General features: G+C 47.0%; 1 protein-coding gene across 1 annotated transcript in view; it reads left to right on the forward strand.

Moving 5' to 3' along the window:
• Positions 1 to 17852, forward strand: part of CHL1 (cell adhesion molecule L1 like) — a 186720-nt gene extending 168868 nt beyond the window's left edge. The window contains exons 23-26 of the mRNA XM_056524135.1: positions 5956 to 6021; positions 9017 to 9148; positions 14816 to 14888; positions 17165 to 17852. Coding sequence (XP_056380110.1) covers positions 5956 to 6021; positions 9017 to 9148; positions 14816 to 14888; positions 17165 to 17375 — 482 coding nt within the window. The 3' untranslated portion in view covers positions 17376 to 17852. The remainder of the gene's footprint in view (positions 1 to 5955; positions 6022 to 9016; positions 9149 to 14815; positions 14889 to 17164) is intronic.
• The last annotated feature ends 3932 nt before the right edge of the window (positions 17853 to 21784 follow it).

Here is a 21784-nt window from a genome sequence, read left to right on the forward strand (position 1 = left end):
ATCCTGCACAATCTGAGATCTCCAGCCCTGAATAGATCAGTCATCACCGTGCATGCTGAGAATGCCCCGAGTGCACCAAGTGCTGTATTTACAGGGGGATATAATCAATGTATACAAGTATATAAATGGCCCATACAAAAAATATGACTAAAAACTGTCCCCCCCCCCAAAGGACAAGGGATAACTCCCTCCGTCTGGAGAAGAAAAGATTTAGTCTTAAAGGGTGACACTTCTTTACCATAAGAACTGTGAATTTATGAAACAGTCGTCCTCAGGAACTGGTCACAGCAGGAACAGTTGAAAGTTTCAAAACAGGGTTAGATATATTCCTAGAACAATATAACATTCAAAGGGTTATCCAGGAATAGAAAAACAGAGCTAATTTCTTTCATAAACAGCTATACGTCTGTCCCCAGGTTGTGTGTGGTATTACACCTTGGCTCTATTCACTTTAATGGAAATGAGCTGCAGAACCACATCCAACCTGGAGACAGATGGGGAGCTGTTCTTGATAGGAATTAGCTCTGCTTTTCTATTTCTGGATAACCCCTTTAATGCTTCTGCAGAAACATAAAATCACCTCCCATCCCCTTCATCCAACCATACCTCTTCCCTTCAATTCTTTGGTTTATTTGATGGACATATGTCTTTTTTCAACCGTACTAGCTATGTAACTATGTAACATATATGAATTTTTAACATTATCTCAGTAACAGCGGAACCTAGGAAGATAAAGTAACCACCATTTTGATCAGTGTCACCTGCACACGGGCAATACTAGCAGATTCCCTTTAAAATGGTTTTTCTAGGCAAACATGATCAATGGGCTATTCTTAGTATAGGCAATCAATTGCTGCTATGGGCCTGCTATGGTAGAGGCTGCTATGGCCAGATCTATGCAGTGAACAGAGGACAGGATAGTCCATCAAACTTGTTTGCACCAAAAAACCCTTAAGGGTGCCTTCACACCGGCGTATTTGTCAGCGTATCTGCAGTTGCGGATCCGCTGACAAAGGCCCCTAAAGTGCTACCCTCTTTGTGCCTGCTAATAGCGGCAATCCGCCGCTACCAGCAGACACACTGCGATGTGCGAGTTACCCTGCAGTGTACTCGCACACATCGCGGCCACTCTCTGTGTAGCTCAGGGAGTCGGGGGAGCGGCCGCAATGTGCGGATACACTGCGACTCGCACATCACAGTGTGTCTGCTGGTAGCGGCGGATTGCCGCTATTAGCAGGCACAAAGAGGGCAGCACTTTAGGGGCCTTTGTCAGCGGATCCGCAACTGCAGATACGCTGACAAATACGCCCGTGTGAACGCACCCTCAAGGAGTACTTTGGTGAGAAAAAAATGTTTTTCAAATCAACTGGTGCCATAAAGGGTTTACAAAGGTGACGATACAAGGGTTTATGCTGGACATCACTCTAACCGGTGATGTCTTGTATTAGCTACAGGTTCTGGCTCTGCTAAACTACCGGCTATGAACTGGTATAGCTCAGTATATAACTTGTGTGCGGTTGTCCAGGATTCATTCTAACATTTCTATAGGCAATCTCTATAGTTAATTTCTATAGTTAATTTAAAGGGGTACTGCGGTGGAAAACGTATTCTTTTTTTTTTTTAACCAACTGGTGCCAGAAAGTTAAACAGATTTGTAAATTACTTCTAGTAAAAAATCCCAATCCTTCCAGTACTTATTAACTGCTGAATACTATAGAGGACTGTTACGCCTAGCGCTCCGGGTCCCCGCTCCTCCCCGGAGCGCTCACGGCGTCCTTCTCCCTGCAGCTCCCCGGTCAGCGCTGACCGGGAGCGCTGCTCTGCCATGGCCGTTGGGGATGCGATTCGCACAGCGGGACGCGCCCGCTTGCGAGTCGCATCCCAGGTCACTTACCCGTTCCCGTCTCCTGCGATCATGTGCTGGCGCGCGCGGCTCCGCTCTCTAGGGCGCGCGCGCGCCAGCTCCCTGAGACTTAAAGGGCCAGTGCACCAATGATTGGTGCCTGGCCCAATTAGCTTAATTGGTTCCCACCTGTTCCCTGGCTATATCTAGTCTCCTCCCTTGCACTCCCTTGCCGGATCTTGTTGCCTTAGTGCCAGTGAAAGCGTTTTGTATGTTTATACCCTGTGTACCAGAACTACTGCTATCTCCCCTGACTACGAACCTTGCCGCCTGCCCCCGACCTTCTGCTACGTCCGACTTTGCTTCTGCCTACTCCCTTGTACCGCGCCTATCTTCAGCAGCCAGAGAGGTGCCGTTGCTAGTGGATACGACCTGGTCACTACCGCCGCAGCAAGACCATCCCGCTTTGCGGCGGGCTCTGGTGAAAACCAGTAGTGTCTTAGAACCGGTCCACTAGCACGGTCCTCGCCATCCCTCTCTGGCACAGAGGATCCACCTCCTGCCAGCCGGCATCGTGACAGTAGATCCGGCCATGGATCCCGCTGAGGTTCCCCTGCCAGCTGTCTCTGATATCGCCCGACAGGTCGCCCTTCTAACCCACCAGCTGTCGGAAGTGTCCACCATTGTGCGCCAACTTCAGTCGCAATCTTCTCCTCCGCCAGCTCCTGCACCTCCTCCGCAGCGAGTGGCCACTCCTAGCCTCCGCCTGTCCTTGCCGGACAAATTTAATGGGGACTCTAAGTTTTGCCGTGGCTTTCTTTCGCAATGTTCATTGCACTTGGAGATGATGTCGGACCTGTTTCCCACTGAAAGGTCTAAGGTGGCTTTCGTAGTCAGCCTTCTGTCTGGAAAAGCTCTGTCATGGGCCACACCGCTCTGGGACCGCAATGACCCCGTCACCGCCTCGGTACACTCCTTCTTCTCGGAAATTCGAAGTGTCTTTGAGGAACCTGCCCGAGCCTCTTCTGCTGAGACTGCCCTGCTGAACCTGGTCCAGGGTAATTCCTCCGTTGGCGAGTACGCCATACAATTCCGTACTCTTGCTTCTGAACTATCCTGGAATAATGAGGCTCTCTGCGCGACCTTTAAAAAAGGCCTATCCAGCAACATTAAAGATGTTCTGGCCGCACGAGAGACTCCTGCTAACCTGCATGAACTCATTCATCTAGCCACTCGCATTGACATGCGTTTTTCTGAGAGGCATCAAGAGCTCCGCCAGGAAAGAGACTTGGATCTCTGGACACCTCTCCCACAGTCTCCACTGCAATCTGCGCCTAGGCCTCCCGCCGAGGAGGCCATGCAAGTGGATCGGTCTCGCCTGACCCTGGAAGAGAGGAATCGCCGTAAGGAAGAGAATCTTTGTCTATACTGTGCCAGTACTGAACATTTTTTGGTGGATTGCCCAATCCGTCCTCCACGTCTGGGAAACGCACGCTCGCACCCAGCTCTCGTGGGTGTGGCGTCTCTTGATGCCAAGTCGGCTTCTCCACGTCTCACGGTACCTGTTCGGATTTCCACTTCAGCCAGCTCTCCCCTCTCAGCCGTGGCCTGCCTGGACTCTGGAGCTTCTGGGAATTTTATTCGGGAATCCTTAGTGAATAAATTCCGCATTCCGGTGACCCGTCTTGTGAAGCCACTCCACGTTTCCGCGGTCAACGGAGCCAGGTTGGATTGTACCATACGCTTCCGCACGGAGCCCCTTCTAATGAGCATCGGATCTCATCATGAGAGGATTGAACTTTTGGTCCTCCCCAATTGCACCTCGGAAATTCTCCTTGGACTTCCCTGGCTTCAACTTCATTCCCCAACCCTGGATTGGTCCACTGGGGAGATCAAGAGTTGGGGGCCCTCTTGTTCCAAGGACTGTCTAAGACCGGTTCCCAGTAACCCTTGCCGTGACTCTGTGGTTCCTCCTGTATCCGCTCCCCCTAAGGTCATTAAGGACTCTGCCTGCCTCAGGAAATGCCTCTCCCCCCCTCCCAGTCCCATCAGGCAAACCTCTGTGTCCCCTCATGGCCCTCGTCCTGGTGTCACACTGCCCCGTGCCAGGTCTCGCCCTCTGCCCTCTCTCCCCATTCCTACTCCTGCGGTTCTGCCTGCCGTTGAGGAGTCCCTCCATCCTTTCCCGGTGTCCTCATCCCAGGGGAGGCAGTTACCCGATAAAGAGAAGGGGAGACCTAAGGGGGGGGGTACTGTTACGCCTAGCGCTCCGGGTCCCCGCTCCTCCCCGGAGCGCTCACGGCGTCCTTCTCCCTGCAGCTCCCCGGTCAGCGCTGACCGGGAGCGCTGCTCTGCCATGGCCGTTGGGGATGCGATTCGCACAGCGGGACGCGCCCGCTTGCGAGTCGCATCCCAGGTCACTTACCCGTTCCCGTCTCCTGCGATCATGTGCTGGCGCGCGCGGCTCCGCTCTCTAGGGCGCGCGCGCGCCAGCTCCCTGAGACTTAAAGGGCCAGTGCACCAATGATTGGTGCCTGGCCCAATTAGCTTAATTGGTTCCCACCTGTTCCCTGGCTATATCTAGTCTCCTCCCTTGCACTCCCTTGCCGGATCTTGTTGCCTTAGTGCCAGTGAAAGCGTTTTGTATGTTTATACCCTGTGTACCAGAACTACTGCTATCTCCCCTGACTACGAACCTTGCCGCCTGCCCCCGACCTTCTGCTACGTCCGACTTTGCTTCTGCCTACTCCCTTGTACCGCGCCTATCTTCAGCAGCCAGAGAGGTGCCGTTGCTAGTGGATACGACCTGGTCACTACCGCCGCAGCAAGACCATCCCGCTTTGCGGCGGGCTCTGGTGAAAACCAGTAGTGTCTTAGAACCGGTCCACTAGCACGGTCCTCGCCATCCCTCTCTGGCACAGAGGATCCACCTCCTGCCAGCCGGCATCGTGACAAGGACGTTCTTTTCTTTTTGGAACACAGAGCTGACATTATGACCACAGTGCTCTCTGCTGACATCTCTGTCCATTTTAAGAACTGTCCAGAGTAGGAGAAAGTCCCCATAGGAAACATATTCTGCTCTGGACAGTTCCTAAAATGGACAGAGATGTCAGCAGAGAGAACTGTGGTCATGATGTCAGCAGAGAGCATTGTGTTCCAAAAAGAAAAGAATTTCCTCTGTAGTATTTAGCAGCTAATTAGTACTGGAAGGATTAAGATTTTTTTTGATAGAAGTACGGTAATTTACAAATCTGTTTAACTTTCTGGCATCAGTTGATTTAAAAAAAAAAGTTTTCCACCGGAGTACCCCTTTAATACTACTCCATTGGTATTACTGAATCCCTGGTTAGCAAGCAATTTTATAGAAGCTGACAGCAGCATGTGGTTGTTCAGTAGCTCACCTCATTACCGCAATGTTATTTTAAAGGGGTAGTCCAGTGGTGAAAAACTTATCCCCTATCCTAAGGATAGGGGATAAGTTTGAGATTGCGGGGGGTCCGACCTCTGGGGCCCCCTGCAATCTCTCTGTACGGGGGCCAGGCTCTCCGTCCAGATAGCGGGTGTCGACCTCCGCACGAAGCGGCGGCCGACACGCCCCCTCAATACATCTCTATGGCAGAGCCGGAGATTGCCGAAGGCAGCGCTTCGGCTCTGCCATAGAGTTGTATTGAGGGGGTGTGTCGGCCGCCGCTTCGTGCGGAGGTCAACACGCCCCCTTCCCGCGGGCTGTCGGGGCTCCGTACAGGAGATCGCAGGGGGCCCCAGCGGTCGGACCCCCCGCGATCTCATACTTATCCCCTATCCTTAGGATAGGGGATAAGTTGTTCACCACTGGGTCACCACTGGATATCTCCTTTAAGTAAAAAAGAACCAGAAGTCATTGTTGCAATAAAACCGTGTAACAATAATGTAACAATATTAATGCAGTTACTGCAAATATAGAAAAACATAAGCCGGTGAGATCCATATAACTTCTTATTGTAGCGGCAGGAATCGATAGTATCACTGTATAGCTCCAGGGATTATACAATGTCATTTTCCAGTGATTAATCCAATGTACACTGGAAATTGTGCACAAGAAAATATCTTAAATAAACTTTCATTTCTTCCAGGATTTTCTACTATTTCTTCTTCTCCAACTCAAACTTCTGCTTTTGCTGCCAAAGTTCCTGCTATAGGTTTGTCTTGATGCTTTTGCTGTCGGTCTTGGGATTTGTCTGTATCTACTGTATGTGGTTTACCCTCATGCTCCACTAGATTGCCTTACACCTTAAAGAGGTTTTCACGCCCTACATATTGATGCTATAAATATCTGATTGGTGGGGTGTCCTACCTCTGGGACCACTACTTATTAGGACATTGGGGGGGGGGTCACCTTATTCCTGTTCTGTAGGGCTAAGTGGCCAATGATCACAAGGCCGTGACAATAGGTAGGTGGGAAAACCTCTTTAAACTAACCTTCTGCTTCTCCACTTTCTGTACTTATTGACCTCACTAAATTTATAATGACTTAACTCTGCAAAAAAGAATTAAAGTAGTGGTCTTCAAACTGAGAACCTCCAGCTGTTGCTTAACTACAACTCCCAGCATGCCATTGGCGGCAATTCCATCACAGAAGTCACATGGAGTAAACTGCGCAGCTGAATCCAATTGCCAATGGGAAGCTGCTGCAGGACAATTTGGAAATTCCTGAAGGAATTTCTCAGCGTGAAAGGGTTGTCCAGTAAAAATCAGCATCTGATCACAGGGGGGACCTGACTACTGGGACCCCTGCTAACTCCAAAACTGGACCCCGGCTCTTGGTGAGAGTGCGTGCTGTCTACTACTTTCATTTGTATGGGAGCTCTAGAGTGTTTGAGTCAGGTATCTTTGACGCTCCCATACAAATGAATGGCTTGTGCTCCTCACTGGGGGGGTTCTGTCCCAAAGATTACTGGGGTGCCAGCGGTCCAACAACCGTGTACAGTGGTCCCTCAACATACAAAGGTAATCCGTTCCAAATGGACCATCGTTTGTTGAAACCATCGTATGTTGAGGGATCCGTGCAAAGTAAAGTATAGGACAGTGGTCTACAACCTGCGGACCTCCAGATGTTGCAAAACTACAACACCCAGCATGCCCAGACAGCCGTTGGCATGCTAGGAGTTGTAGTTTTGCAACATCTGGAGGTCTGCAGGTTGAAGACCACTGGTATTGGAGGTTGTACTCACGTGTCCCTGCCACTCCGGACCCATCACCGCTGCCCTGGATGTCGCCGTCCATCGCTGTCACCGCGTCCCCGGGGTGTGCCCATCGCTCCGGCAAGGTCTCTGCTTCCCCGGCATCCTCGCTCTCCGTCGCGGCCATCACGTCGCTACGCACACCGCTCCTATTGGATGACGGGACGGCGTGCGCAGCGACGTGATGACGACGATGGAGAGCGCTGATGATGCAGGGGATCCCGAAGAGGACGCGCCGGAGCCCCGAGGACAGGTAAGTGATCGTCAGCGGACCACAAGGGGCACCGTAAACGGCTATCCAGTGCCAGCTGAAGCAGTCAGCGCTGCCAGATACCCGTTTATGCGAAAGCATCGTATGTTGATGCTGCCTTCAACATGTGATGGCCTCTGAGAGGCCATCGTATGTTGAAATGATCGTATGTCGGGGCCATCGTAGGTCGGGGGGGGTCACTGTAATCAGATACTACACAGGATAAAAGATAAGATTGTTTTCACCGAACTACCTCTTTAAAGGGTTTGCTTTGACTCTCTCATAGGTTGGGTTCACACTAGCCTAATACAGACATATTTTTACTCCTGTATTACAGCCACTAGTCCCGGCCTGTCCACGGATCCGATGCCCTGAACTGACAGCTGTCAGTTTGGGTCAGGTCAGAACTACAAACTTAAAACAGATGCAATAATACATCTTATAAGACTAGTCTGAACCCAAAGTTACTCCAAAACGTCCTCTAGTGGAGCCTGCAGGCAACCAGAGTTCCATTATATAACCCTACTGCTGTGTGAGGGGGAGCAGGGGATTTTAAGTTCTGTAGCAGAAGAAAGATCTCAAGTAGCTATGAAAAATAGACTACGAAATTATTCTGCACAGAATTTTAAACCAAAAAATGACTTCATACAACCTGTGCATACAAGTGTATGGGCTCTTGCTGCTTGTTGAAGAGAAGACAGTGGCCCTCATTTACTATTGCAAACCCGACATGTCTTATCGGGTTGTGCGCCAGATTCTGGCGCATTGCACTAGAAATTCTGTCTGCGCCAGATTTTGCGCCAGAATTGCAAAAAAACCCTGACCATCTCTCCATTTTGCTAAGAAAACCCGAAAAAGGGGCGTGGTCGCCGAAAAGGGGAGTGTTTCCGACATTTTCACAAAAACCCTACACATTTACTAAGGTTTCCACAGAAAATGTGGTGGTTTTCAGCGGAAAACCCAACAGATCGGAGCAGGTGTAAAAAAAGGAGAATGTAGGGAAAGTGGAAAATGTAGGGAAACCTTAGTAAATACCGTGGAAAATAAATTGTAGGGAATTAAAACCCACAAAGAAACCTACACAACACTCTTAGTAAATGAGGGCCAGTGTCTGTATGGCAACACACAAAGGCCAGATAGTCTCTATGGACTACTGAGCAAACTCACTGCTTCCATTGCTGTTTTTTTTTTTCCCCCTTTAACGGCCATTAGTGTGACGAAGCCCAACGGGAGGCATAATGGCAACAGAGGATCCGTCTGTTATTGCGGCCGTTATTCTTCCGGAAGAAAGCGGGAGAAAACAACGTCGCAAGCACTAATTTTCCTCCCTCTATCTTCCAACGGACCCGCTACTGACGGGTAGGAGCCTTATATTTGCATGGATGCCAAATGTCTAACATGGCTCATCCTATATAGAGCAGAAATCTGATACATTTATATATTATATCCTGTATATCCTTCAAGACAATGGAGAAGATCACACGATAAACAAAAATGACTTGTGGAGAAGTAGGTTTGTCTTGATGTTCACTGTAGTCTTCGTGTGGAATGTGTATGTTGCTTGTAGTACGTGTAGAAATACACTCAGAGCTATGGATTCATAGTAGTAAAGTCTTTTAGAATGGAAAAAAATATAGAAAAATAAAGTGTAGGATTTGCTATTTATAAGAATACTAAGTGTCCTTGTGTTTTATTCTATTACAGCTTATGCAAACCCATCTCAGAGCCTATCTACTCAAGGATGGTTCATCGGACTGATGTGCGCTGTGGCTCTTTTAACACTTTTAATGCTCGTTGGTTGTTTTGTGCAAATAAACCGAGGAGGAAAATATGCAGGTACAGTAACAAGAGGGCATGACAATACACAAATAATAAAACATAATGTAACAGCAAAGGAAGTACCGTATTTTTCGCCCTATAGGACGCACCGGCGTATAAGACGCACCCAATTTATAGGTGCAAAATCTAAAAAAATTAAGATTTGGAACCCAATAGTGGTCTTCAACCTGCGGACCTCCAGATGTTGCAAAACTACAACTCCCAGCATGCCCGGACAGCCGTTGGCTGTCCGGGCATGCTGGGAGTTGTAGTTTTGCAACATCTGGAGGTCCGCAGATTGAAGACCACTGCATAGGAGGTAATACTCACGTGTCCCCGCCGCTCCGGACCCGTCACCGCTGCCCTGGTTGTCGCTCCATCGCTGTCGCCGCGTCCCCGTCGCTCCGGAACGTCTCTGCTGCCGGCCGGGTATCCTCGCTCTCCGTCGCCGCCATCACGTCGTTACGCACGCCGACGCACGTACGCGACGACGTGATGATGAGGAAGGAGAGCGCCGGCCATACAGGGGATCCCTGAACGGAGAAGACACCGAGGAGGCAGGTAAGGTCCCTCCCGGTGTCCTGTAAGCACTAACCCGGCTATTCAGTCGGGATGTTCGGGAACGCCGCGGTGAAATCGCGGCGGTCCCGAACAGCCTGACTGAACAGCCGGGTTAGTGTCACTTTCCCTTCAGACGCGGCGGTCAGCTTTGATCGCCGCGTCTGAAGGGTTAATACAGGGCATCACCGTGATCGGTGATGTCCTGTATTAGCCGCGGGTCCCGACCGTTGATGGCCGCAGGGACCTCCGCGATAGGGGTGTATTCACCGTATAAGACGCACCGACTTTTCCCCCCCAGTTTTGGGCAAGAAAAAGTGCGTCTTATACGGCGAAAAATACGGTATGTCATTATTGTAAAGAGGGTAGCTCCAGCTCACCCCAATGAAGACTTCACTGCGTCGCGGATCAGCGTGGACAACGCTGTATAATAATGCAAAGATGAAAGGATATCCAGCGCAGTAGCTCATATGCAACAGATTTATTCGGCACAGCAAACGTACATGTCAAGTATGTCATTAATATGAAATATGAGATTTTTTTTTCACCTTGATGAAGAATTCATGTGCATAATATGTGAATTCTCATTGGATCTGACTTGGATTTAAAGTGATATTCCAGTGGGAAAAAAAATTTTTCCAAATCAACTGGTGCCAGAAAGTATAAAAAATTTGTAAATTCCTTCAAATAAAAAGCTTAATCCTTCCAGTACTTATCAGCTGCTGTATGTTCCACACAAAGTTCTTTTCTTTTTGAATTTCTTTTCAGTCTGACCACAGTGCTCTCTGCTGACACCTCTGTCCCTGTTAGGAACAGTCCAGAGAAGGAGGAAATCCCCATAGCAAACCTCTCCTGCTCTGGACAGTTCCTTACATGGACAGAGGTGTCAACAGAGAGCACTGTGGTCAGAAAGAAAATAAATTCAAGTAGAAAAGAACTTCCTGTGGAACATACAGCAGTTAATAAGTACAGGAAGGATTAAGACTTTTTAATAGAAATAATTAACAAATCTGTTTAACTTTCTGGCACCAGTTGATTCAAAAAAATTGTTTTGCATTGGAGTACCCCTTTAAGCATTAAAATCTGTGTTTAACCCCTTCAGGACGGAGCCCATTTTGGCCTTAAGGACCGGAGCGTTTTTTGCACATCTGACCACTGTCACTTTAATCATTAATAACTCTGGAATGCTTTTAGTTATCATTCTGATTCCGAGATTGTTTTTTCGTGACATATTCTACTTTAACATAGTGGTAAATTTTTGTCGATACTTGCATCCTTTCTTGGTGAAAAATCCGTAAATTTGATGAAAAATTTGAAAATTTAGCATTTTTCTAACTTTGAAGCTTTCTGCTTGTAAGGAAAATGGATATTACGAATACATTTTTTTTTGGTTCACATATACAATATGTCTACTTTATGTTTGCATCATAAAATTGACGTGTTTTTACTTTTGGAAGACACCAGAGGGCTTCAACGGTCAGCAGCAATTTTCCGATTTTTCACCAAATTTTCAAACTCAGTATTTTTCAGGGACCAGTTCAGGTTTGAAGTGGATTTGAAGGGTCTTCATATTAGAAATACCCCATAAATGACCCCATTATAAAAACTACACCCCCCAAAGTATTCAAAATGACATTCAGTAAGTGTTTTAACCCTTTAGGTGTTTCACACGAATAGCAGCAAAGTGAAGGAGAAAATTCACAATCTTCATTTTTTACACTCACATGTTCTTGTAGACCCAATTTTTGAATTTTTACAAGGGGTAAAAGGACAAAATTTTTACTTGTATTTGTAGCCCAATTTCTCTCGAGTAAGCACATACCTCATATGTCTATGTAAAATGTTCGGCGGGCGCAGTAGAGGGCTCAGAAGGGAAGGAGCGACAAGGGGATTTTGGAGAGTACGTTTTTCTGAAATGGTTTTTGGGGGGCATGTTACCTTTAGGAAGCCCTTATGGTGCCAGAACAGCAAAAAAAACCCACATGGCATACCATTTTGGAAACTAGACCCCTCGGGGAATGTAACATGGGATAAAGTGAACCTTAATACCCCACAGGTGTTTCACGACTTTTGCAAATGTAAAAAAAAAAAAATAATTTTACCTAAAATGCTTGTTTTCCCCAAAAATTTTTATTTTTAAAAAGGGTAATAGCAGAAAATACCCCTAAAAATTTGAAGCCCAATTTCTCCCGATTCAGAAAACACCCCATATGGGGGTGAAAAGTGCTCTGCTGGCGCACTACAGGTCTCAGAAGAGAAGGAGTCACATTTGGCTTTTTGAAAGCGAATTTTGCTCTGGGGGCATGCCGCATTTAGGAAGCCCCTATGGTGCCAGGATAGCAAAAAAAAACCACATGGCATACCATTTTGGAAACTAGACCCCTCGGGGAACGTAACAAGGGGTTAAGTGAACCTTTATACCCCACAGGTGTTTCACGACTTTTGCATATGTAAAAAATTTTTTTTTTTTTTACCTAAAATGCTTGTTTTCCCCAAAATTTTACATTTTTAAAAAGGGTAAAAGCAGAAAATACCCCCCAAAATTTGTAACACAATTTCTCCCAAGTACGGCGATACCCCATATGTGACCCTAAACTGTTGCCTTGAAATACGACAGGGCTCCAAAGTGAGAGCGCCATGCGCATTTGAGGCCTAAATTAGGGATTGCATAGGGGTGGACATAGGGGTATTCTACGCCAGTGATTCCCAAACAGGGTGCCTCCAGCTGTTGCAAAACTCCCAGCATGCCTGGACAGTCAACGGCTGTCCGACAATACTGGGAGTTGTTTTGCAACAGCTGGAGGCTCCGTTCTGGAAACAGTGGCGTACCAGACGTTTTTCATTTTTATTGGGGAGGGGAGGGGGGCTGTGTGGGGGTATGTGTATATGTAGTGTTTTTTTACTTTTTATTTTATTTTTTGTGTTAGTGTAGTGTAGTGTTTTTAGGGTACAGTCGCACGGGCGGGGGTTCACAGTAGTTTCTCGCTGGCAATTTGAGCTGCAGCAGAAAGTTTGCGGCAGCTCAAATTTGCAGCCAGATACTTACTGTAATCCTCCGCCCATGTGAGTGTACCCTGTACGTTCACATTGGGGGGGGGGGACATCCAGCTGTTGCATAACTACAACTCCCAGCATGCCCGTTGGCTGTCGGTGACTGCTGAGAGTTGCAGTTTTGCAACAACTGTAGGCACACTGGTTATGTATCACTGAGTTTGTGACCTAACTCAGTGTTTCACAACCAGTGTGCCTCCAGCTGTTGCAAAACTACAACTCCCAGCATGTACGGTGCATGGTGTACGGTGACTGCTGAGAGTTGTAGTTTGCAACAGCTGGAGGCACACCGGTCGTGAAACACTGAGTTAGGTAAAAAAAAACTCTGAGTTTCACAACCAGTGTGCCTTCAGCTGTTGCAAAACTACAACTCTCAGCAGTCACCGACAGCCAACGGGCATGCTGGGAGTTGTAGTTATGCAACCAGCAGGTGCACCACTACAACTCCCAGCATGCACTTTAGCTGTTTGTGCAAGCTGGGAGTTGTAGTTATACAACAGCTGAAGGTACACTTTTCCATAGAAAGAATGTGCCTCCAGCTGTTGCAAAACCATAAGTCCCAGCATGCCCATAAGGGAATGCTGGGAGTTGTGGTGGTCTGCCTCCTGCTGTTGCATAACTACAGCTCCCAGCATGCCCTTTTTGCATGCTGGGAGCTGTTGCTAAGCAACAGCAGGAGGCTGTCACTCACCTCCTGCTGTTGCTTCATCGCTGGACTGTCCCTCGCCGCCGCAGCTGCTCCTGGGGCCCCGATCCCAACAGGGGCGCCGGGGATCGGGGTCCCCAGCACCGGGGGTCGTCTTCCCGCACCCGCTCACGCCCTCCGGAAGAGGGGCGGAGCGGGTGCGGGAGTGACACCCGCAGCAGGCGCCCTGATTGGTCGGCCGGTAATCCGGCCGACGAATCAGGGCGATCGTGAGGTGGCACCAGTGCCACCTCACCCCTGCAGGCTCTGGCTGTTCGGGGCCGTCAGAGACGGCCCCGAATAGCCAGTAATTCCGGGTCGCCGGGTCACCGGAGACCCGATTGACCCGGAATCGCCGCAGATCGCTGGACTGAATTGTCCAGCGATCTGCGGCGATCGCCGACATGGGGGGGCATAATGACCCCCCTGGGCGATATGCCGGGATGCCTGCTGAACGATTTCAGCAGGCATCCGGCTCCGGTCCCCAACCGGCTAGCGGTGGGGGCCGGAATTCCCACGGGCGTATGGATACGCCCTCGGTCCTTAAGGACTCGGGATGCAGGGCGTATCCATACGCCCTATGTCCTGAAGAGGTTAAGGGATACTCTGGGGAAATAAAACTTTTTCCCTATCCACAGGATAAGTTTCTGATCGCAGGGGGTCTGACCGATGGGGCCTCAGTGACGGCCTGCATAGCAAATCACCGTCTGAGTACCCCTAAAATCCAACACATGTGAATGGATCCTTTTGTTTATATATATATATATATATATATATATATATATATATATATTATTTTTTTTTCTTTACAAACTGCAAGTGTTCTCATTGCGTGGGAAGCCTATTTCACAGTTCACATTATGTCGCTTTTCTTTTCCAATTGAAATTAAATAAATGATAGCAAATACTTTATCCTATTATAAGATACTGTATTCTATGTGGTGTGACGGTTCCTGCAATATCTAGGTATCCCAAAATATTGGGCGTTTCACAGTTGTTACATCAGACAATAAATTGCACTTTTTGCATAGCATAGTGTTTTACAACCATGGAGCCTCCAGCTGTTGCAAAACTACAACTCCAAGCATGCCCGGACAGCCGAAGGCTGTCCGGGCATGCTGGGAGTTGTAGTTTTGCAACAGTTGGAGGTACAATGGTTAGGGACCAATGATATAGCTAATCATATTTGAAAGACACACAACATCATGAGACTGCAGATACACCAACAAACTATACATGTTGGGTTTTCATAGAATACAGAGAGAGATATATGGTATTGCAAATAAAATATCCAAATTTATATAGGTAATAACTGCTATAATAAATGATAAAGGGAAAATAATAAAGGATATAACATGTCTAATTAAGCTTTTATACTTTGTATTAAACAGTGAAGGAGAAAGAGGAGCTCCATCCTGAACCAGAAGTGCAGTCTATGAAGGATCAGTTCTATGATGACTATAGGTTAGTGTTCACATTGCTAAGTTATTTTTACAATGTACATGTCCCCTACAAATACTCAGATCATACACTGTATCCCAATATGTTATACACCATTATTTTAGTAGCTAACTCAAGGGTCTCACCATGCCACATCAATCAACCCCTTGACCCCCCCCCCCTGTGCCATTTCATTCCCCTCATTTTCCACCCCCTGTGCCACATCATCCCCCCGATCACTCCCCTGTGCCATTTAATCTCCCCCTAGTGATCACCCCCTGTGCCGCATCCTCCCACCGTTCGATCCACCCCTGTGCCATTTAATCTCCCCCTAGTGATCACCCCCTGTGCCACATCATTACAAACCCAACCCCCCTTCCCCCCCGCTTGGTGCCATTGCATTCTCACCTGGCCTGTGTCTCTCGGTGTGCTTCGGCAGGCCCAAGTGGAGTCTCGGCGGATCTGACTCCGGAAGCCACCAAAGCTCACTGATTTAAAGTGACCGCCGCCACACCGGCTGCCTTTTAAAAATTATCAGTAGGGCTGTGCCCACTTACTAACAGTGACCAGTGGTGGCTGCTGCTGCGGTACTGGACATTGCTGTGACACACCTGTGGACTGCTGCCGACACTGCCAGTGCAGCACCCAGTTTGGAAACCATGCTGTAAAGCATAGCTATAAATGCTATTACACTGCTCAAAAAATAAAGAGAACAATAAGATAACATCCTAGATGAACTAATCATATGAAATACTTTCCTCTTTACATAGTTGAATGTGCTGATAACAAAATCACACAAAAATTATCAATGGAAATCAAATTTATCAACCCATGGATGTCTAGATATGGAGTCACACTCAAAATCAAAGTGGAAAACCCCACTACAGGCTGATCCAACTTTGATGTAATGTCCTTAAAACAAGTCAAAATTAGTCTCCCCACACGATTACTGACCCACCGCCAAACCGGTCATGCTGGAGGATGTTCCAGGCAGCAGAATGTTCTCCATCACGTCTCCAGACTCTGTCACATGTGCTCAGTGTGAACCTGCTTTCATCTGTGACGAGCACAGGGCGCCAGTGGCGAATTTGCCAATCTTAGTGTTCTCTAGCAAATGGTAGACATCTTGCACGGTGTTGGGCTGTAAGCACAACCCCCACCTGTGGATGTCGGGCCCTCATACCACTTTCATGAAGTCTTTTTCTGACCGTTTGAGTGGACACATGCACATTTGTTGCCTGCTGGAGGACATTTTGCAGGTCTCTGGCAGTGCTCCTCCTGCTCCCCCTTGCACAAAAGCGGAGGTAGCGGTCCTGCTGCTGGGTTGTTGCCCTCCTAAGGCCTCCTCCACGTCTCCTGATGTACTGGCCTGTCTCCTGGTAACGCCTCGATGCTCTGGACACTATGCTGACAGATACAGCAAACCTTCTTGCCACAGCTCACATTGATGTGCCATCCTGGATGAGCTGCACTACCGGAGCCACTTGTGTGGGTTGCAGACTCAGTCTCATGCTACCACTAGAGTGAAAGCACCGCCAGCATTCAAAAGTGACCAAAACATCAACCAGGAAGCATAGGAACTGAGAAGTGGTCTGTGGTCACAACCTACAGAACCACTCCTTTATTGGGGGTGTCTTGCTAATTGCCTATAATTTCCACCTGTTGTCTGTCCCATTTGCACACCAGCATGTGAAATTGATTGTCAATCAGTGTTGCTTCCTGAGTGGACAGTGTGATTTCACAGAAGTGTGATTGACTTGGAGTTACATTGTGATGCTTAAGTGTTCCCTTTTATTTTTTGAGCAGTGTACATACAAATCAGGGCAAATGGCTGCCCCCCATAACATGTACAGAAAAAAATTATATAAAAATGTTTTAATCAGGAAATAGAATCCGATTTAAAAAAATTTTATGTTTCAATATCTGGCTTCAGTCTAAAAAAAAAAAAAAAAATCTATGTAGGAACGGATAGCCAGCGTGGAACATGCAGATAATCCTTTATTGTGTAAAATCAGAAACACAGGAACAGGAGGACATGACGCGTTTCAGGCGTGTACCGCCCTTAGGGCGGTACACGCCTGAAACGCGTCATGTCCTCCTGTTCCTGTGTTTCTGATTTTACACAATAAAGGATTATCTACATGTTCCACGCTGGCTATCTGTTCCTAACTCTTCTGTTTGGTGTAGCCATACGCCTGCCATGCTGTGGAAAGGACGCCTATCCGGTGAGCTGATCTACCTGTCTCCTCCTATAATAATTCTATGTGATATAGTTACTTTACATTTTTCTTCCCTTACAGTAGTTCCAGTGATAAGAAGGCGACAAATGGCAGCATGGACTCATTAAGCCTCGATATCAAGACGTATGACAGTGTGGATAGCCTGGTCCAGTACAGTGATGGAGAACACAGTCACTTCAATGAGGACGGATCTTTCATTGGAGCTTACACAGAATCAAAGGAGAAAAACCCAGAGGATGGCAGCATACACATTCAGTCCGTACGCTCCTAATACCTGCACCGTATACATGAAGAACTTTATCTTATATATTGAAATACATCAAAAACATGAAAGGCACATTTGGTGGAAAATATACAATTGACTCGGATATTCCATCAAAAAAAATTGTAGCCAAAAATATGTAACAATCAATCTTTCTCAACATCATTTTGCCAACCCTTTATACATTATGCCAAGAATAAAACTAATTACTAAAGTAATGAACTTGCACCCCATGACCTTGCACTCCATGGCAGCTGTATTTGTAGGCTACGTATACATAAAGCTGACCTGCACCCTTATTACTTGTGTTGATGCCACATTTTCTCTGCATGATGAGCAACCATAAAAGAATAAGTAGTGTCAAGTTGTCGAATTGAAGGAATTGTAAAGGCTGATGAAATGGAATAAGGTTGAAGCTTTGTGTTGTCTTGTTTGTACTTTGCCTTTTGATAAAAAATAAAGAAAGAAAAAAAAAAGAAAACGGAAAAATCACTGAATGGTCTCTGACTACTTGAAAAATGTGTTTATCAGGACTGAAGAAGACTCTATAGTGCTTTATGGTCAAGGGCGCCATTAGATTTGGCACAACGCTTACCACAATATTGTAAAGAATTATCTGTGGATCTCAGTTTGACAACTTATTGGGGGACATGTGTTGCGTTTTGTTACAACCCACGTAAGTAGAGCTTTGCCCATTTTTAGTACACTGGATTTACGAAGAGGTGCACTGGAGTTTATCTCTAAAACTTTAGGTGTTGCAAGTTGGCCCTAAAGCTGCATCCCTACACACCCCCTCCAACCGAAGCCGAGGTGAGCTGTAGTTTCATACCATTTTGAGGTACATATTACCGGTACTTTTTATTTATTTTTTTCCATTTTTTTGGGAAGGAGGGGAGAGGACATCCAACAGCAATTCTTGCATAATCATTAATTCCCACATTGCTGCCACTGAATGTGAAAGAAACCGTGCTTACTCTCAGATGCTACGTTTGGCTAGTATAACACTTGGTGGGAGATTGTTGACTGCTAGACATGCCTATACGATAGACTCAAAGACATTTAGAAGTAGTAAAATAAAACAGAGCACATCATAGGGTGACAGCAAGTACTAGGACGGGAGAAGAGGGTGGCAAAGTGTAAGCTGCTCACCTGATTGTGTTATGCTGACTAGGCATTAGACTAGTGTAGACACATCAGCTTGGATCTGAAGAAGAGATCAGCATAATATGGAAATACAGTGACCCCCCCCCCCCCCCCCCCGACCTACGATGGCCCCGACATCCGATAATTTCAACATGCGATGGCCTCTTGGAGACCATCGCATGTTGAAGGCAGCATCAACATACAATGCTTTTGGATGTTGGGGCCATCGCATAAACAGCTATCCGGCAGCACAGACTGCTTCCGCTGCCACTGGATAGCCATTTACGGTGCTCCGGTGATGTCTCTTACCTGTCCTCGGGGCTCCGGCGCTTCCTCTTCGGGATCCTCTGCATCGTCGTCATCACGTCGCTGCGCACACCGTCCCGTCATCCAATAGGAGCGGCGTGCGTAACGACGTGATGGCGGCGATGGAGAGCAAGGATGCCGGGGAAGCAGAGGCCTTGCCGGAGCGTCGGGGACACCCCGGGGACAAGGCGACAGCGATGGAAGGCGACATCCAGGGCAGCGGTGAAGAGCGGTGACGGTCCGGAGCGGCAGGGACAGGTGAGTACAACTTCCTATACCAGTGGTCTTTAACCTGCGGACCTCCAGATGTTGCAAAACTACAACTCCCAGCATGCCCGGACAGCCAACGGCTGTCCGGGCATGCTGGGTGTTGTAGTTTTGCAATATCTGGAGGTCCGCAGGTTGTAGACCACTGTCCTATACTTTACATTGCACGGATCCCTCAACATACAATGGTTTCAACAAACGATGGTCCGTTTGGAACAGATTACCATCGTATGTTGAGGGACCACTGTACCTATTTTGTGTCCTGTCATTGACCGACAGCCACCGTTGCCTTTGTTTGCAGTGGTGTTGTGAATGTGAATCCTGGACTGCTGTGGGCTGTAACCGAATTGTCTTTAGCAATGAATCCAGGTTCTGTTTGTGATTCGATGGTCAGGAGGCCTCATGGTAGCGCTTCAATCCTGCCTTTGCTTTGATGCACCACACTGCCCTTCTGCTGGTGTGATGTTCTGTGAAGCCATCGCATATTACAGTCGATCACCTATAGTAGTGATATGAGGGACACTAACAGCCATATGTGACATCTTGCAGCCATATGTGTTGTCTCTCCTGGCAGGGCTTCCAGCTGGCATTTTTCAGCATGGTAATGCCCACCTACACACAGCAAGGATGTGGAATTCGTATAGCCCGATGCCCGGGACATGCAGTTCCGGGTGCCGGCAGGTGAATTTTTAAGGCCCTCAGCCCTTCATCAGGCAAGCAGGGCCGGACCTTAAAGCCCCCGACAAGCACGATGGCACTCAGAGTGTATGGAGTGGACTCCTGACTCCTGCCCACTCCATACTCTACTCCACTCCATACTGATTTCAGTAGCTGGGGGCCGCCGCTAATAGTCAGCATGCGGCGATCTCCGCGGCTGACTATCAACCCTTTAGATCATCGCTGTCAAAGCTGACAGCAGCATCTAAAGGGATATGTTAATGCTCCCTGGTGGGCTAGTGGGGTGGATCCCCCCCCCCTCCAGAAGCGATCCACTATAGAGGTAGCTGGAGGGCTTACCTCTGCTTCCCTGGTGTCCATGGCTCTGTCATTGATAGGCTCTATCAATGGATTGCTGAGCACACAGATCAATGGACTTCAATAGAACTCTATTGATCTGTATGATGAATCTAATGATTCTTCCTAAAAGTCCCCATAAGGACTAATAAAGTAAAAAAAAATGTTTTAATAAAAGTTTAAAAGACACACGTTAACCCCTTCTATATTAAAAGTTCAAATCACCCCCTTTCCTATATAAAAACATGTAAACATAATAAAAACAAACATATTTGGTATCGCTACGTGCGTAATTGTTCAATCTATTAAAATATAACATTATATATCCCGTACGGTAAATGACGTAAATGTAATATAAAAAAAAAATACCAAACCACAGAATAGCAATTTTCATAATATCCCAAAAAATAACTTAAAAGCGATTAAAAAGTCAGATCAGAACCAAAATGGTACCAATACAAAAAACTGATTATGGGGTAAAAATTAGCCCTCATAGAGCCTGGTATGCGAAAAAAATTATAAAAGCTACAACTTCACTAATATTTTTATTTAATTTTTTTGTTTCGGAGCGTATGTTATGGTAAAATTAAAAAGTATCATTATAGTAGTTAGTTATGGCTATTACAGGGCGAGGAGGAAAAAACGAGAGTGTAAAAGTGAAATCCTCAAGTGGATGCTCATGAGGGACAAGTAGATTTTGCTCCATTTTAGTTCCGTGGACAAGCAGTTTTTTTTAATTAAATTTCCACACCCCTGCACAGTAAGGGTTTCCCAGGAATGTTTCCTCCAGACTGCAACATTGGGGTTTATTTACTAATCTTTTTTGTTGGGTTTTGCACCCAAATTGTGTCACACGTTCCATGCAACACAATTTGCGACCAAAAAAACAAAACCCTCCATTATACAAGAAAAACCCGAAAAGGAGTGTGGCCATTTACTAAGGTTTCCACCTTAGTAAATGGCCACGCGGTGTCCAATGTGGTGGATTTGAGCTGAGGAAAACCCGACAGATCAGAACCGTTGTAAAAAAAAAAAGCAAAACGTTGCGAAAAGTGCAAAATGTAGGGAAACTTTAGCAAAAACCTTGGGAATATTCCTGTCGGAAATCAAAACCCACAAGGAAAAGTCCACTCCACTCTTAGTAAATAAACCCCACTGTCTTGGTCTGCATGTTCGCCAATCAAACATGTATTGAACCAGCTGGGACACCAGCTTCAGCAACCTGATTGTACAGGATCTACAGGATCTGATTGTACAGTATCTACAGGCCACCTGTATGCCTCCATGCCCAACAGTATCATTTTGTAAAGGTGCCCGACCGGGTATGGGCCTTCTTTTAGTTGTACAGTTTTCCCCCCAATAAATCTATCCTTTCACTCTAATACAGTTATCACTTGCAGATATCATCATTGTATACATACATAGAAAGTTTTATTCCATTCCAACAATTTCTTGTTGTGTTACTTTTTTGCCAGTGAGTGGAGATATATTTATTTACTGTATGGATAGAGATATTGTTAAAGGGGTACTCCTGTAAAATGTTTTATTTATCCTATATGACAGGACTGCCACCATTACAATTATAAACTTTAACTTGCCTTCCCCCGTTTCCCTGATGCTGCCGATATCGGTCTCCAGTCCTCCGGCCCCGGTCATTTTCCAGCTTTAATAGTGGCAGCCGGGGCACA

Source organism: Hyla sarda, chromosome 6 (assembly GCF_029499605.1).
Source record: "Hyla sarda isolate aHylSar1 chromosome 6, aHylSar1.hap1, whole genome shotgun sequence".
Classification (NCBI taxonomy): domain Eukaryota; kingdom Metazoa; phylum Chordata; class Amphibia; order Anura; family Hylidae; genus Hyla; species Hyla sarda.